Source organism: Cydia fagiglandana, chromosome 16 (assembly GCF_963556715.1).
Source record: "Cydia fagiglandana chromosome 16, ilCydFagi1.1, whole genome shotgun sequence".
In the NCBI taxonomy this organism is placed as follows: Eukaryota; Metazoa; Arthropoda; class Insecta; order Lepidoptera; family Tortricidae; genus Cydia; species Cydia fagiglandana.
Window position 1 is genome coordinate 15,769,259 of NC_085947.1, and position 16,872 is coordinate 15,786,130.

Consider the following 16,872-nt stretch of genomic DNA (forward strand, 5'->3'; position numbering starts at 1 on the left):
TAAAAAATAGGGGGGGTCCCCATACAAAAAAAACATTTTCTATTGGGACTGACATATAAGTACCTAAACCTAACCTACTTCCAGATGACCTAGAAGGATGAAATTTGGAATCCAGCTCGGTTATTGTGTGTAACCGTAGGAAAAAATCTAAAAATAAAATAAAGTTTAAAAATAGGGGGGGTCCCCATACAAAAAAAACATTTTTTATTGGGACTGACATATAAGTACCTAAACCTAACCTACTTCCAGATGACTTAGAAGGATGAAATTTGGAATCCAGCTCGGTTATTGTGTGTAAGCGTAGGAAAAAATCTAAAAATAAAAAAAAGTTAAAAAATAGGGGGGTCCCCATACAAAAAAATATTTTTTTATTGTAGCGTTGGAACCGTTACAAGCAGATATTTGAAACTACCCCAATATATGTATTATTATATTTGCTATATTAAAATAAAGTTTAGTCAAAAAATAAGTGGTGTCCCCATACAAAAAACTTGTAATACGCTCTAAACAACCGGCCAACGGTGTGTCGTCGGCGACGCGCAGCACCACATAATTATACAAAGAACAGAAGTAAAAACCATACAGCGGAAACACAAGAAAAAACATTAAATCTCAATACCTGCCTAGTTTTCTTTACAAAAAGTATTGATATCCCACCAAAAACATAAATGTAAAAAAGGAGAGCCAAGTTCAATACAAAAATTATGCTTGGCTGTGGGGCTCGCCGCAAAAAGAATGGAGATCTAAATGAGTGCCACTGCCAAGTTCTATGCAAAATCCAAATATGTATTTATAGGAACAAAATAACATTATAAACAAGTATTCAACTCTATTTCTTTGCTTTATTGGATACCTATAACAATTGCTGTTATTTAAAAAAATGTGAGATCTTAAAGTAGGTTAGATTTGGCTTGGCCAGATTTTATCAGAATTACAATATATATAAAATGATTGATGTAATGAAAACTGGCCAAGTCAAATCTAACCTACTTTAAGATCTCACATTTTTTTAAATAACAGCAATTGTTAGGTATCCAATAAAGCAAAGAAATAGAGTTGAATACTTGTTTATAATGTTATTTTGTTCCTATAAATACATATTTGGATTTTGCATAGAACTTGGCAGTGGCACTCATTTAGATCTCCATTCTTTTTGCGGCGAGCCCCACAGCCAAGCATAATTTTTGTATTGAACTTGGCTCTCCTTTTTTACATTTATGTTTTTGGTGGGATATAGAATCACGCTGTGTGGCGTGCCCTTGAAGAGAGTTGAGAGGTCCAAATATGGTCAATATGGATAACGCTACGTCTTACGTAGGCGAACAACGCGCGAACGCGGCGCGGCGCGGCGCGGCGAAAGCGGCCGCCGCCGCGCCGCGCCGCGCCGCCTGACATTCGCGTGCAAATCGCGCCGCACCGCGTTCGCAACGAGATCGCTTACGTAGGACACTTCTATGGGCATCAAAGGATTGATTTCGCCGCGCCGCGCCGCGCCGCGTTCGCGCGTTGTTCGCCTACGTAAGACGTAGCGTAAGTATGTCTGTAGGGTAAATGTGCTTCACGTTGGGGCCTGTTTACATATTGATTAGTGTTGATTGCGGGTTTAATACATTTGCCACTATACACAAGTAGCAAGTGTATCAACTCGCAAAAATACTACATTTTTGCTTCCATTGAGGTATACATAGTAAGCACTATTCTCAAATTATGTGAGGAAATAAAACAAATTCAATTTAGTAAAGCGTATTTAATAGGGGTAAAGTGACGCGAATACAATTAAAAAAACAACGCATATTCTTAGTTTATATTAAATGTAGATGGCTAAAAACCACTTTCAGAGTAGGTGTTTCTTGCGTTTTGGCTGTCCTTCTTGTGTCCTTCCACAGCATGAGCATGTCGTAAGTCCTGTTGTATTTGTCCCAGGACTTAGCAGGAAGCTAGTTATTCATTATAAAGTTTGCTTCTGCTTTAAAATGAGGCGGTGCATGCCGTCTATTCCAGGTCGTTTTCGTCACTTGAACTCATTTTGTTTATTACGAGTATTAAAATAACAAGCGGTAACTTATTGAGTATTGCACAACGAATAAACTTTGCCGCCTTTTATTTGCATATTTTTTAAAATTATATTACCATAGATACAAAGCATACGGTACGCGCATGCGTCAATCCGCGCGCACCGCGCAGCGCCCTTTCGCGGTGCTAAAGCGGTATCCAGACGGGACTGATCAAATCGGTCGATTTGATCAGAAATGAAATTGGCGTCAATCTCCAATTTTAGATTTATGGTGATATTAGACCCATTTAAATTGAAAAAATGCCCCATAACGAAAATACTAGCCTCACAAATTGGTGTTCTTGTGTCCGCACCTCATTTTATTGGTCGTTATCGGCGGTTGAATTCGGCGAGCCAAATTGGCGTTTGCGTCCGTACGTCCCGATTCGATCGGGCAATTTAATCAGATTGGCGAAAAATTGACTAATTTGGATACGCCTTAAGCAACATCGAGTTCACGATAATTTGACATATAATAATAATAGGTTTTTAGCATAAGTTGCATTTCATAAAACTTAACCCAAATCATTTGTATATTTTCAAGTCAAAGATAAAGACATGTTGGTTTTAAAATTTTAATAAGTATAGACCATAACATTGTCATGATCTTGTAACATTGTTAAAATAAGAGAGTCTCCCATTTTCATTTTATTGCATTTTTTATAAAATGTCTTTAGATTCTCGGGATATCTTGGTCCTAATTCGATTGCTCTTTTTTATGGAAATAATTATATCCTTCAGATTCACAGGATGCTCGAGGCTTAGCCGAATAACACTGCAAGGAAGTATGTCAATGGTTCTAATTAGCCATCAGTATAATACCGCCAATGAATGTTTACATCCACCTGAAAATAAGAACAACATTCATAAAATGAGGATAACCACACAAAACTAACAGATGGTTGAAATTGTTAGAAAAAATTAGACCGATTTCTTGTTTACGAACTTAACAGCTCATGGCAATTTAATAATAAAAATCAAAACACAAGTGAAGAAAGTTTTCTGTACCTATGTATTTCACGGATACGTACTCCTGTACGGCCATTGCTCCTCTAATTCAACGGCATTGTGCTTATCACTGTTATGATAATAATTTCAAATTTGTAGAATCTGCTCGCAATCTCATATGAACTCGCTTATTTTTCTTGCAAAACTCTGTCCAAGGGTCAGCGTAGGGGCCGTCGTGTAGGGGTGGGGAAGAAAACGTTGTCCAATAATTCATGCAGTGCCAAGTTATCGAAAGTAAATTCAATCTTTGTCCAAATACGCGCAGATGTCGTGGGGAATCAGAAGTCCGTGGGTCGTGCTGAGGTCGCCGAAAATCTCAATGATAACATTAATAGCAATTCGCAAGGTAACATGAGGCTTGTCCGTTATTTTTCGGGAATGAGAGCTAAGTGACACTGACAGTTGACATCGATTTTTTTTCTATCTCTTCCCATTTAGGTACTACGCGCCAAGGAATTAATTACTCGAGTCTGCCATTTCACCTCACAAACGTCATATCGATCATTTAAAAAAATATATTTAATCAATAAAATGATATAAAAATAAAAGAGCTGCATTTCCGTGATCGCTATAATGAATACTATCGGGAAAAAATATAATTTGCCTATCTTCAAAAAACTTTACCTACCCAATTGTACATGTGTGCTCCGTTTCTAGAGCTGTATTGCCAGTAATTACCATAAAAATATTTTACTACAGCAACATTGCTAGAACTGGCTTTGTCTATACGATTTCTAGGAACAAATCCAATTATTTTATCAAATATATTTTGATTTGTATTTTATGAATGATATGTAAATTATTATATATTTTTTGAAATATGTAAATTATTATCTATTTCAGTTTGTCTTTGTCTATGTTCATAAAATCTATGAAGGCTAGACGTGCCTCTAAAGTCTATTTCAATAGAACTTGCTAACTATGTAAACAAACCGCCATATTGAAATTGTCTCTGAATGAAGAATTTACTAGTGATGGGCAAGACTCCTACTTACTACTTTACTAATGTCAAACCATATCGAATAATAAAATACCAAAAGTAAAAAACAAGTAGTTACTTATTTTTAATTTGTTTAATCACGATCAGAAGACAAAATTAGTACTTAAGAATCATGTATTGATGTATTTTATAACCGCGGCGGTAGGTACATAGCGTGGGTTGGGTAGTGGGTAGCGGGTTTATATCACAAACTTTAGTCACAACACTACCCATCATAGACAATTATAGAATTTAAAAGAAACAAAACCGTCATTCCATCTGGTCCTAATAACCTAACTTATGAAACCATTTTAAACTTTTAATGAAATATCCAAGATACAGTTATATATTTATGTATTTTACGGAACGGACCGTTTCAATAGTGTATATGTGTATGGTTTCAATGGTATTTGATGAAGTGGTGTGAAAATTCAAAGAGAAACAGTGATAAAACAAAGTTACTTTGTTTGTTTACATAGTTAGCAAGTTCTATTGAAATAGACTTTACCCTCCTTGATAAAATTTAAAAAAAAATCTTTGTCAATAGGCCTCTTTGATAGGCCTTGATTTGAGTCTGGCCGGTAAGAACATAGACAAGACAAAAGTCTGTAATGTCAATGCTGTCATTTAAGTCATTTAACGCCAAAATTATAAATTTTCATATAAAACGATTTACTCACTTGAAATATATTTATTTACCTATTAATTTAAAAATAAAAACTTTTCATACGAGCAACATATCTAAATGCGTCTTCGCACAGACTTAGTTAAATTTAAACCGTTGTCGCTCTTCCTTCCTTGCTGTATTATGCCTTGCCTTCCTTGCTATCCGGCAATGGCGACTTCATCAACAATTATTATCCGGATTATGAAAAGCCCTAATGTGTGTGTAGAAACCGTTGTAGTAAACCAGAAACAGCGATAATTTCAAGGTAAGAAATATATCAATCTTTAAATAAAAATGAGCGTACTAATTACCAAATTCAAATATAATAATTTAATCTTACTATCCCCGTAAGTCCCGCGGACGCTATATCGCGTAATAATTATAATCTAAATTCATCATAGATGTAAAACCTCTCATTGTTTACGAGTAAGCTGGTAAATTTAGACCTTAGGAATTAGCGACGTTAGTAATTAGGAAGTTAGATTATATTGTTTAATTTGTGACTATTTTGTTTTAGAAAGTGAATCATGGCTTGAGCGTGAGATAATAATATAATCCTGGCCCGTCATATGATTTCTTGGAAAAAGCTCAAAGGGCACGTATCTGCTGCATATACAGACTAGTTTTCCGGTGACCAAGAACGCTGCGTGGAGCTGTGGAGCAGAAATGTCCGATAACCGGATAGATGTAATAACAACTTGTAACCATTTGCCATATCAATGTATGTATTCATATGTATTGCTCCTAACATATATACATTAATCCTAATAGGAATGAAAATATTTATATCTTAATAATACGTAACTTTTTGTAACCTTATATATTTGACGAATTTTTAAATATAGTACCTAATCATTATCTTATAACGTATTTCTTTATTTATTTGCGATATGCTAATTTAAGAGCCCAACAACGTGCACACTAGCACCACTGCTAAAATAAATAATCGTGATTATTTAAGTTAAATTTAAATTTTACAGGTATTAAAAAAGTGGCCGCTACTGACTGTATTGTGTATTTAAGTACCTTTTGAATACATCAAACTAGTTTTTATGTTGCTGGATTCGTCAATCTATGAGCTCAAAACAAAAACGGCCGCTTTAGTTTTGAACGGGTAGGTTGACGAATCCAGTAACATAAAAATTAGTTTAATGTATTCAGCAGTGGCGCTAGTGTGCACGTTGATGGGCTCTTAAAAACCTGACCCCAACAAAAAATAAAATAATACAAAAAGAAATTCCCTCTCCGGGATTCGAACCCAGGACCATTAGCTTCCTGAACTGGATTACTGCCAATACCCGCTAGGGGCGCTAGGCTAAACGGGTTGTCAATTCTAATTACACTGGTATCCTACCGAGCGCTAGTAGTATAAACGAACTTTTGAAGGGGACATTTTTTTGTATGGAGTTATCGTTCTTCTCCTAGTGAGTATTATATTCTTTGCCTGTAATCCTGTAATATCTTTAATCGCTGTTGTTAGAAAGAGACAGATAGAGATTAAAAGTTACAGGCTTTTACAAAACGCTACTCAGTGTAGGTATTTAATCGCTCAGATATTACTAAAGTAGCTTTTTACAAGATCTATGATGAAAAGGATAAGTCACTTCATTTCTTTTAATTTTTTTATTGTTAAATCGATTGAAAATTGTAAGTATCGATTGCTTAACATACCTAGAATCCGAACGAGCACACGAAGCAGCAGCTGTGACGTTGGCAACACTGATAATCTGCCAACTAAATGTCAAACATATGGATTATTTATGGTGGTGGGCCTCTGCCGCAGTGTAAAATTTACTGTTTTTAGTTTTTTCATGACTTTCGACATTATATTTTCGTTTTAAATAATCATGATGGAGGGTTCCTTAAGTAAATGGACCAATGTGATGAAAGGTTGGCAGTATCGGTGGTTCGTTCTGGATGAAAATGCCGGACTCCTCTCCTACTACACGGTAAGTGACGTTTCACTATTATTTTCTCCGCTGTCTATTACAGTTGATTACAGTGATAAATACTGCCAGATTTTTTGTGGAAAGTACGGGTTATCGGCACATTAATAGCCCATTACATTATAGATGCTTCTCAATATCTACTAAAGTTAGAATCATAATGAAAACTACATGTATAGTTTTAAAAAGTTTTATTGTTTTTAATCTTTAAAATAATAATTTATTTTAAAGAAAGCAGTGGTTATTAATGCGTAAAGATATGACTCAGCCACTAAGTCTTGTTGTTTCCTTACACTTTTTCTAATTGCATTGAATTACTATTGACAATGACTATTATAGAATTCCATTAATGAATCTAAACAATGAACTCATTCCGAATTCCATGTTAATTAGAAGGGTACAGATAATGATACAACTACTCAAAACATTTATATTGTTCAGTGAACTTAAAATCTACTTAAGTACATAGCATTAACTCTCTAGACTGTTTCAGTTTGTCGATGAAATAGGAATCAATGTTAAACTATTCTATGAAAAAAAATTAGGCCATAAAACGCCTGATTTTTTCACTTATAAGTAGTTATTTTGATTGATTTGCTTGCATGAAACTTAATCTTATGATAAAATTTAATCAGGCTGCACAATTGTAAACATCTTAACCCTTGGTATGCCCTTGACAAAAATGTGCTACTGAATGAATTACCATGAAATTATAAATTACACTGCAAATTGTCTGGGACGCATACAGGTCAGACAAAAGATGTCAAAAAACAGTTTAGATTTTATATTTCTTGTTAAAGTTGATCATATAAGATGTGCAACTGCACCTTAGTATGCGGGTCTTTGGCCTGGTCTTACATTAAAATAAATAAATTATTCAGATTTCTTCACTCTGTTCCCATTTAATTCCGCTTTGTCTTTCCTGACGTAACTTTCCCTGAAGAAGTTTAAAAACATGTAGTAAATAAATATGACATTAGGGAAGAATAGAAGTGGCATGCCCATTGACGCAGGGCAGCTCGGCAGGAACACTTGTGCACTGTACACAAGCATGAATGTGAATTGGATCTGAAAGAGAAATATTTTAGTGGCGCAGGTTACCATTTTTTTGACTTAACATTGTAATATTGAATATACACGGTGTAACATTAAGAAACCGAATAATTTAAACCACGCATTTCTGAGGTCAAAAGAAGTAAAAAATGTAATATGAGTTTAGGTCAATTTCGCCAAAAAAAATTTTTTTTTTGTTTTGTTTTTTCAATTTTTTTAATGTGTTTGTATATAAAAAATAAATATTATTGGTAAACTTGTCACTTAAAATAGATTTTTACATTTTTTTTCGTAGAACCTACTTTTTGCAAAGTCTTACTTGTCACTTTTTGACATCTATCAATAAAGATATTTAGACTACGTCCTATAGCACCAACATCACCATCAAAAAGGCTTTTTACACTATGTAACAATAAAAACTTGTTTTTTTTTAAAATTAATAATATCTCTGAAACTAGGCGAATATCAAAAAAGTTTATAGGACATTTTTGTCTCTAAATATGATCAGGAATACGCTGTTAAAATTATTCGGTTTACTCATGTTACACCGTGTATTATAATCATCATTGTCGGCAGTGGTGGATTTGCAGTCTGGCCCTATAGCCGCCCCTTTCGCAGCACCCATCATATTGACTATATTTTAAGTTATTTCTTGTTGTCATCAGTGAAACTTTGTCACAATTTGCCGCCCTAGGCACGGGCCGACTGGGCCTTAAGGCAAAACCCCCACTGATTGTCGGGATTATTTAAATAAGCACTGGTGGCCTAGCGGTAAGAGCATGTGACTTTCAATCCGGAGGTTGCAGGTTCAAACTCCAGCATGCACCAATGAGTTTTTTGGAACTTATGTACAAAATATCATTTGATAGTTACCAGTCGCTTTTCAGTGAAGGAAAATAACATGAGGAGACCGGACTAATCCCAACAAGACCTATTTTTCCCTCTGGGTTGGAAGGTCAGATGGTAATCGCTTTCGTAAACACTAGTGCCTACGCAAATTCTCGGGATTAGTTGCCAAGCAGACCCCAGGCTCCCATGACACGTGGCAAAAAGCCGGGATAACACAAGGCAGATGATGATTGTCAGGATTATTTTCAAATCTTAAATACCATCTCAAACCCAAACTGACAGCGGGCCCGAATTGGAGAAGAGTGGCCCACGACAGACCTCAATGGAAAGAGCTGGAGGAGGCCTTTGCCAAGCGGCACACTGAGCTAAGAGACTCTCTCAGAATAAAAGGGCTTTATAGATACATAGATTTCTTACCATCTGCACAATAGTGAGCCATTTCTTGTATTTTATGAGTGTCGCTTTGACTACCGGGCTGCCTTCGGCCGACATAAGGTAGTACAGGTACATTATGACGTGCACGGCATTGTTGATCATGGGCGAGAAGGACGTTATGCCACCTGTTGACAATATTTTTGAGTTGACAATATTTACACTTTGAACTTTGAAGTGTAAAGATAAAAAACGGATAGGGTGCATACTGCCCCATTAGGACTTTGCTGCGCGGAGCAGCTACCAAGGTGGCAATGAGGCCGGGGCACGTCTTCACAGACTGAGCTGCTTCGCGCGGCAATTTCGTCGCGAGGCAGTTTCGCCGCGAGGCAGTTTCGTCGCGAGGCAGTTTGGCCGCGAGGCAGTTTCGTCGCGAGGCGGCTCGTTCTGTGTGGACCCGCATATTCGAAAAAGTCTTTGACCTATGCCTTGGCGTGAAACATCCCGTCCACAAACAATGGCAAAATGTCGTATCATAAAGTTTCGTCTGATTTGCAAAGTGTCCCTGACGCAAAACAGTAAAAACTATATAGTTGTAATAGTTATTTTATGTAACTATTAAAAAATCGGGAATGAGAGTAAGGGACATATGATTTGATCAAAAAAATCTATGAAGAGCATTGTCCAATTAGACCGGGAGATAGTGACACATTTTACTGGGTCATTTGTACCAGTATGGCGGTTCGTCAGGGGTCTAAGCACGTAATGAAGGAAAGAAAAATGATGGTCATAGCGCTGGTACCGGCGGCCCAATCGCGTGGGCGTTAGTCGAACGTGTCGGATAAAATACGAGTGTCGAACGATTTGTTCCACAAAAATCCTCGTATTTTCCGATAGTCCATAAAAAAGAAGTAGGCGGTAGCGTAATGCCATACTTCTCCCGTGTGACTTATAGCCCGCCATACTGAGGCGAACACATTAATTTAAAAAAAACAATTCAACCATTTGTGCCAAGCTAATTTTTGCACACGTGATCATCGTCGAGCAGCCATTCATGGACATCACCATGCCATACTCTTGGGACAGTTCCAAATGGCCGCCATACCGCCGCAAGGGAGTTAATTTTTTTTTTTGCTAAACGATTTGTACCAGTATTGCATTTAAATTTTTGGAAAGTATTTGATAAAATGTGACCGTTATTATAATTGCCATACTTATAGTAGGGGGAAAAAGTGCTGCCATACTTGAAAAACTTATTTAATCGACACGTTTCAAAAATACGACTATGTATACGTAAAATAATTTTTTACAGCATGGCATCATCATATTCTGTTTGTTTGGATACAATTATACCTAAAAAAAATATTTCAGATTATAACTACGGGGCGGACGACTGTGAGACTTAAGCCAAAACTTAAAACAAAAAACAATTTTTTGACGATTTGTACCAGTATGGCATTTGGATTTTTGGAAATTATATGATGCAATGTGACCATTATTATATTTGCCATACTTCTAATAGGGGGAAAAAGGGGCACCATACTTGAAATAAATTAAAAAAAATGTACACATTTGCCACCTCCTACAGGTACGGCATTATGAGATTTCCATTTATAATCACACAGAAAGTCTTGAAAAAAAATTACAACATGGTACAAATCGTTTAGCAATAAAAAAAATTTAACTCCTTTGCGGCGATATGGCGGCCATTTGGAACCATCCGAAAAGTATGGCATGGTGATGTCCATGAATGGCTGCTCGACGATGATCACCTGTGCAAAAATTAGCTTGGCACAAATGATTGAATTGTTTTTTTTTAATTAATGAGTTCGCCTCAGTATGGCGGGCTGTAAGTTACACCGGAGAAGTATGGCATTACGCTACCGTCTACTTCTTTTTTATGGACTATCGAAAAATACGAGGATTTTTGTGGAACAAATCGTTCGACACTCGTATTTTATCCGACACGTTCGACTAACGCCCACGCGATTGGGCCGCCGGTACCAGCGCTATGACCATCATTTTTATTTCGTTCATTACGTACTTAGACCCCTGAAGAACCGCCATACTGGTACAAATGACCCAGTAAAATGTGTCACTATCTCCCGGTCTAAATGTTCACTTTTTATGTACCTATCAGTCAACTTTTCAAAGCAAACAGGAGAAAGGGCGGGGTATATTACATGAACCATTTCTGGCCTCGACACTACCTTAGCTAGAGCTACATTACCTGTATCTAATAATAACTGTAACAATAACAAGGCAAGCCATTATACTAGTCATATCTGTTCTGACTTAACCATCCGAATAATTAGTACATGCCTCTGATATCATATGCACGTAAGCTTTGCTAATTATAACGTGCATATTATACGAGGTTGTATGGTGCGTCAATCTGTGTGTGATATCGGATTCCAGCTACTGAATATGTATCTGGATTAGGGTGGGTCACTCGTGTATGGAGAAAAAAAAAGTATTAATTATCCTTCGGGCACAGTTACAAAAAGTTGCGTAATAATACCAATAAACAGTATTATAAATTATTCTGTAATTGGAATTCATTTTGTGCCTCCGGATCGATTTCAAAGTTTTCATATAAATATCGTTATATTTTGTATGGTCTGCGGAGTATATTTATGCATCGTCTCTTTATTCAAACTTTAGCTATAAAGTTATACCATTTCCAGCTCGAAATTGCATGGTAAAGGTTCAGAGCCAATAAATAAATAAAAAAGCACTCAAAAAGAAACATTTTTTTTCATAATGTCCATACATTTAACAAAAACTTGGCCTAAAATCCTAAAGTAAAATTTAAGCTAAAAATAAAATAAAAATACGTGCAATAATTAATTACCAAATGGCACCTTTTTTTGACTGTGCCCCCTATGAAATAAAAAAAAAGTAAAAATGACCCACCCTAATCTGGATATGGATGTACTTAGAGCGGTTTCACATTTGCGTTTTTTCCTGCGCGTAGCTACAGCCAGGCTGTATATGGTCGTCGCTAAGATCATCGCATGTACGCGCTTACACTTGCGCTACGTTTCGCTACTTACTTAACAAAGGCGCGCTTATACGCGCCTTAACGAGCCTCCAAAAACGAACTCATACGCACGTATTTTTCCGTCCTTATATCCAAAATTAGGACTGGTTAATACCGTCCTGATATCTAAAATTAAATAGGATGGGTAAACTGGTAGCAGTTAGAACAAATAGTTATTTCTAGATTCATGTGTATATCACGTGAAAATCTGATTGAGTTGGAAAGGAAACCACTTAAATAAAAGTATCTAAGTCATAAAAATATTAATCCAGTAACTTTGTCGAATTTTGTAACCTGGCTATTTTGCGTCAAATCCGGTAGTTCTGATTTTTTGCAGGCTTGTTTATGATGTTGGCCCAATGAATAATCCAAGTTTGTGACCTCGAGCGCCGAACGCAACTTTGTCAAAAATCGAATAAACCGCAATTTTTTTTAGATTTGGGCGATTATACTAGACTAGTACTTTAGGGTTATAATCGCCCAAATCCAAAAAAAACAAGCCTGCAAAAAATCAGAACTACCGGATTTAACGCAAACGCAAAATGTATAATTTTACTGTATTATATGAAGTTTATACTAAAACGCGGTAATCTCAATAATCTCATGAAATACACACCCGCAATTGTCAGTTTACTGTTTCTGATTCTGAATAAGAGTATAAAAAAAGTATTTTTTTTACACCGAGGCAGTAATTCCATCATTGAACAATGCCATAAAATAGTATGTTATCAGATAAGATAAAATTCGAGTCTCAAAGATGAAAGTCATCCCAAGACAAATACTAATTTTATGTTGACTGCAAACCTTATCAAAGTATAAAACTGTATCGGATATGTGCGGAGTTGGTGGTGGGGGAAATATTACAACTATTACAAGCAACGCCAGGGCCATTTTATTTAAAGTTGTAATTTACACTTTTTTTTTCAAATTTCTGATTTTTTATGTAACCTATTTCTACTCAGAATCATGAGCTCTTTTGATCCTAATAGGAGAAAAACGTGTCCCAAAATTTTCATACAATTTTCGATCTTTCCATTCCGTGACCGCCATATAAAGTCTATGCAAAATGGCAACGGAATGGAAATAAAAACCTTGGGTCACTTTTTTTCTCCTATTAGGATAGAAACGGCAACGGTGGCCCCACACCGTTGCCACTGCGGCACTGACGTGTCGAAGTTTGGAACCCACGGCCTTTCTTGCACCAAGAGCGCCGGCCGCACGGCACGCCACGCCAGTCTTAATGACATACTGCGCCGGGCCCTCGTCACCGCCGGAGCGCCGTCGGTTCTAGAACCGACGGGTCTAGCGCGTGACGATGGGAAGAGGCCAGATGGCATGACACTGGTTCCCTGGAAGTTGGGTCGACCCCTCGTCTGGGACGCCACGTGCGTGGACACGCTCGCATCGTCCCATCTTCCAGGGACCTCTTCCAGGGCTGGCGCCGCTGCCGATGCGGCCGAAAATCTCAAACGGCGCAAATATGCAGCCCTAGACACCGGCTGCATGTTTGAGCCGTTCGGGGTGGAGACGCTTGGGCCGTGGGGTCAAGGCGCGCACAGCGTATATAAGGAGCTGGCCAAGCGCCTTATAGACGCAACGGGTGACCGGAAGGCTGGAGTTTACCTCGCCCAACGCATCGGCGTTGCCGTACAGCGTGGTAACGCCGCCAGCCTTCTGGGCACCCTACCGGTGGGCACGGACCTGGGGCCAATATTTTATTTGTAGGTTTTTTACTTTTTAGGAACTTTTAGTTATTTAGTTTAATTCTTTTTTCTTTGTCTATATTATTTTGCTTATATTTAAGTTTAGTTTTTAATTCGTTTTATGTTTAGATTATGTAGTGTATTTTTAATTGTATTATTGTTTAATTTGTTAAATTTGATAGTGTCCCTTCATTAAATTATAGAAATAATATATAATTTCACATATTAAATAAAAATCAGGGGACAACTCTAAATAAAATTCATAGTATTTTGGCAGCTCCTCCTTGCGTCGTATTCCTTAATATTGAGGGTCGTGACCTCCCTTTTGCATCACTTTCTCTCTTACGATCTTTCTCCGTCTGTTTCTGTCTTTGGCGGTGTGGAGAGCCATTTGGAGTCAAGAGCGGTGCGGATCTGGTCAGACCAACGTATTGGCAGTTGCCATTGACGTATAAATATATGGACTGGCTTTAATGGCAATAAGAATGGTACTAGTTCAGCGGTGTTACTCACGAATTCCAGCCAATCGTGCAGACCAATAGCGCGCGTGATGCGAACTCGTCAACCAATCGCGTTATAGCGGTGTCACACCGCTATACTGGCCCCTGTCATGCCTCATTATTAATGTCCGTAAAGCCAGTCCCAAGATATCTATGTCAATGGCAGTTGCTAACTGTCAAATAAGCAATATGTCCAACACCCACTATGGCGGCGCCACAGTCATGCACAGAGTGAATAAAGAAAACAAAGATGACTATACATATTTAAACTGCCCTTTCCATTTGCGTGTCTGTACGTTTTCGATCTCCGAAAGTAATGGATGTCTGTAATCTATCATTGTTTCAAAGTCTCGCTGTTTTCACTCGGTGAGTATTGTTTTAAACTGTCAGCAAATGCGGTGTCGAGCCGCTAATTTATTTAACACTTCGAAATGCAAGATTTTTACTTGAAGTTTGATCTCACTTCAAAAAACATCTAACCACGTTAACTTGTTTTTGATTGGGGACTGATAATCAGCAGTGTCGCTGAGTTTATCCAAATTATTTTACAAGTTACTTATAGTCGTAGTTACTGCCCACTTACCTACTGCCCATAGGAAATAGTATGGAACATAGATGATGTATGAGAGAGAGACCACCTGGAACAGTTTTTGTATATTTTTGGAACGCAGTTCCTTGGCGGATGGGGGAAGCGAAAAAAAGTGTAAGATTTTTCCGTCACGAAAACACGTCACGATCCATACGATTGAGAAAGAATGAGGATGACTGAAACGGACACAGACACGAAGATCATGAACATGTTGAAGGTTAACTGTAAGAAATCCCTTAAAGGGATAAGTTCGCCTTTACATACATACATGAACATAAAACAACATGAACACGTCACCAGGTCATTTTTCCTCCATTTTTCCAGGTCACCTTTTCTTAACTTCGTTCTAATCGAGTGTTCCACGACACTCGATCTCCAAGTTTTATTTTTAATTTATATAACACTAGGCGAACCACCTTTAATATAGGCACAAGAATAGCCGATTCAACGTAGCCGCCGTTTTGTCGCATGAATAGTTCAGTTTTTATGTTTATAAAATACATATGTATATTAGTCTCTAAGGTATTTGTAATATCAAGTAATATGGGCCTTGTTGCCTGACTTAAATTTTAAATAATAATATAATAGATGCTCTAAACGTCATGTTTAAAGAAAAGACCTCCCCCCTAATTAGGGTGGCAAAGGCAGCCTAATGAGTTCCCTCTGTTTCAATTTGTGCACATAAATTATTCACATAAGCTTTTAAAGCCTGCATCGCGTAATTGGGTATAAAAGGCCAATCTCATTTTAGGTGTTTTATTTAGTAACAAGCTCGGACCCTCGGCTTTGATGTATGTTTTGGTATTTTCAGGCTAATTCGAACGTGAACTGACATCAGAATTATTTAGTTATCGTTCGTCACGCCCGGGCCAATTCATGTACGTACAAGTAAGAATGAAATGAAAAAAAAATATCATTCTGATGTCAGTGTACGGTACGTTCGAATTGGCCTGTTTATGTTGCTAGTACCCAGTAGGTGCATCATCGTTTTTGCTTTTACACCGATATTATATACAGTACACAATAGTAGGTACAATATGTTAATATGTAAATAAGTTTTTGGCAAATATTTCATTTTTGGTACAAGCTTTTATCGCTGACTGTACTTAAATCCCACAGGCAACTAATACTCATCGAGACAATTCTAAAAACCCCAAACACAATTAGGTTTCGTTGTTTTATCACAGAGTTCCTATAGCCACCTCCGGTCTCCATCATCAGATCAGCTCGATGACACCATAATATTGCATTGTCACCCGACTTACGTATGTATGTAAAATTTCAGCTCAATCGTAAACTGGGAAGTGGATCAAATTTAACTTGCAAGATTTGATTACAGACCGACAGACAACGGTCAGGTGAAACTATATAAAAGCTTGTAAATAACTGTTTTGTTATTGTTGTTTTTGTTGGCCAAAGTCAACATATTAACGATTTCTTTAAAAAATATATATTTTGATATATATCTTACTTTCGACTAATAATAATATTATTACGAGTATGTAAGAAATGTGTAAGATGCTGATGCCGCTGAATAGATTTAGATATATTTGGCACATATATGGCTTATCGTCTGCAGCTAATCTGTGCGTTTCTCTTGAAACATCCTCCCTCGCACAGCTAAACTGTGGAATAAAATGTCGCTGGCGGTTTTTCCGGACCGATACGACCTTCAAGAAAATAGCGAACTCCCGTCTTAATACCGTCAACGCACTTGCAACCACTCTGGTTCTTGACACAGGTGTCCATGAGCGACGGTAATTGGTTACCAGGCGATTCGTCACTTAGTTTGCTTCCTATATCATAAAAAATGAATAGTATCATTTAAAAATTAATTAATAACTAACATTAGAGCTTAGCTTCCACTATCTATTTACCTCCTTTGAGCATACAACACATATCTCCCTTTAAATCTACATACCGGCCCCAAAGCTTTAAAACTAGGTCCGCAATTAAGGCTCCCCTTTGTCCGTAGCTTGGGCTTTTTGCTGAATGGATTTATTTTTAGTACCCCTAAAGGGCGCCGAAAGGTGTCTGGGAAATCATAAAAATGAGATTTACATAGGGAAATCTTAAAAGATTTAATTTTTTGGAGAAATATTACTTTTCT

The 16,872-nt window shown here is 37.2% G+C and overlaps 2 protein-coding genes across 2 annotated transcripts in view; one reads left to right on the plus strand and one right to left on the minus strand.

Annotated features, from left to right (window-relative positions):
* The first annotated feature begins 6,448 nt into the window (after positions 1–6,448).
* LOC134672115 (oxysterol-binding protein-related protein 9) overlaps positions 6,449–16,872 on the plus strand; it is a 130,465-nt gene continuing 120,041 nt past the window's right edge. The window contains exon 1 of the mRNA XM_063530029.1: positions 6,449–6,656. Within this exon, the coding sequence (XP_063386099.1) occupies positions 6,555–6,656 (102 nt within the window). The 5' untranslated portion in view covers positions 6,449–6,554. The remainder of the gene's footprint in view (positions 6,657–16,872) is intronic.
* LOC134672095 (very long chain fatty acid elongase 7-like) overlaps positions 6,830–16,872 on the minus strand; it is a 40,305-nt gene continuing 30,262 nt past the window's right edge. Inside the window, exons 4-5 of the mRNA XM_063530003.1 lie at positions 8,973–9,115; positions 6,830–7,721 (exon numbers count right to left, since the gene is read on the minus strand). Of these exons, the coding sequence (XP_063386073.1) occupies positions 7,527–7,721; positions 8,973–9,115 (338 nt within the window). The 3' untranslated portion in view covers positions 6,830–7,526. The remainder of the gene's footprint in view (positions 7,722–8,972; positions 9,116–16,872) is intronic.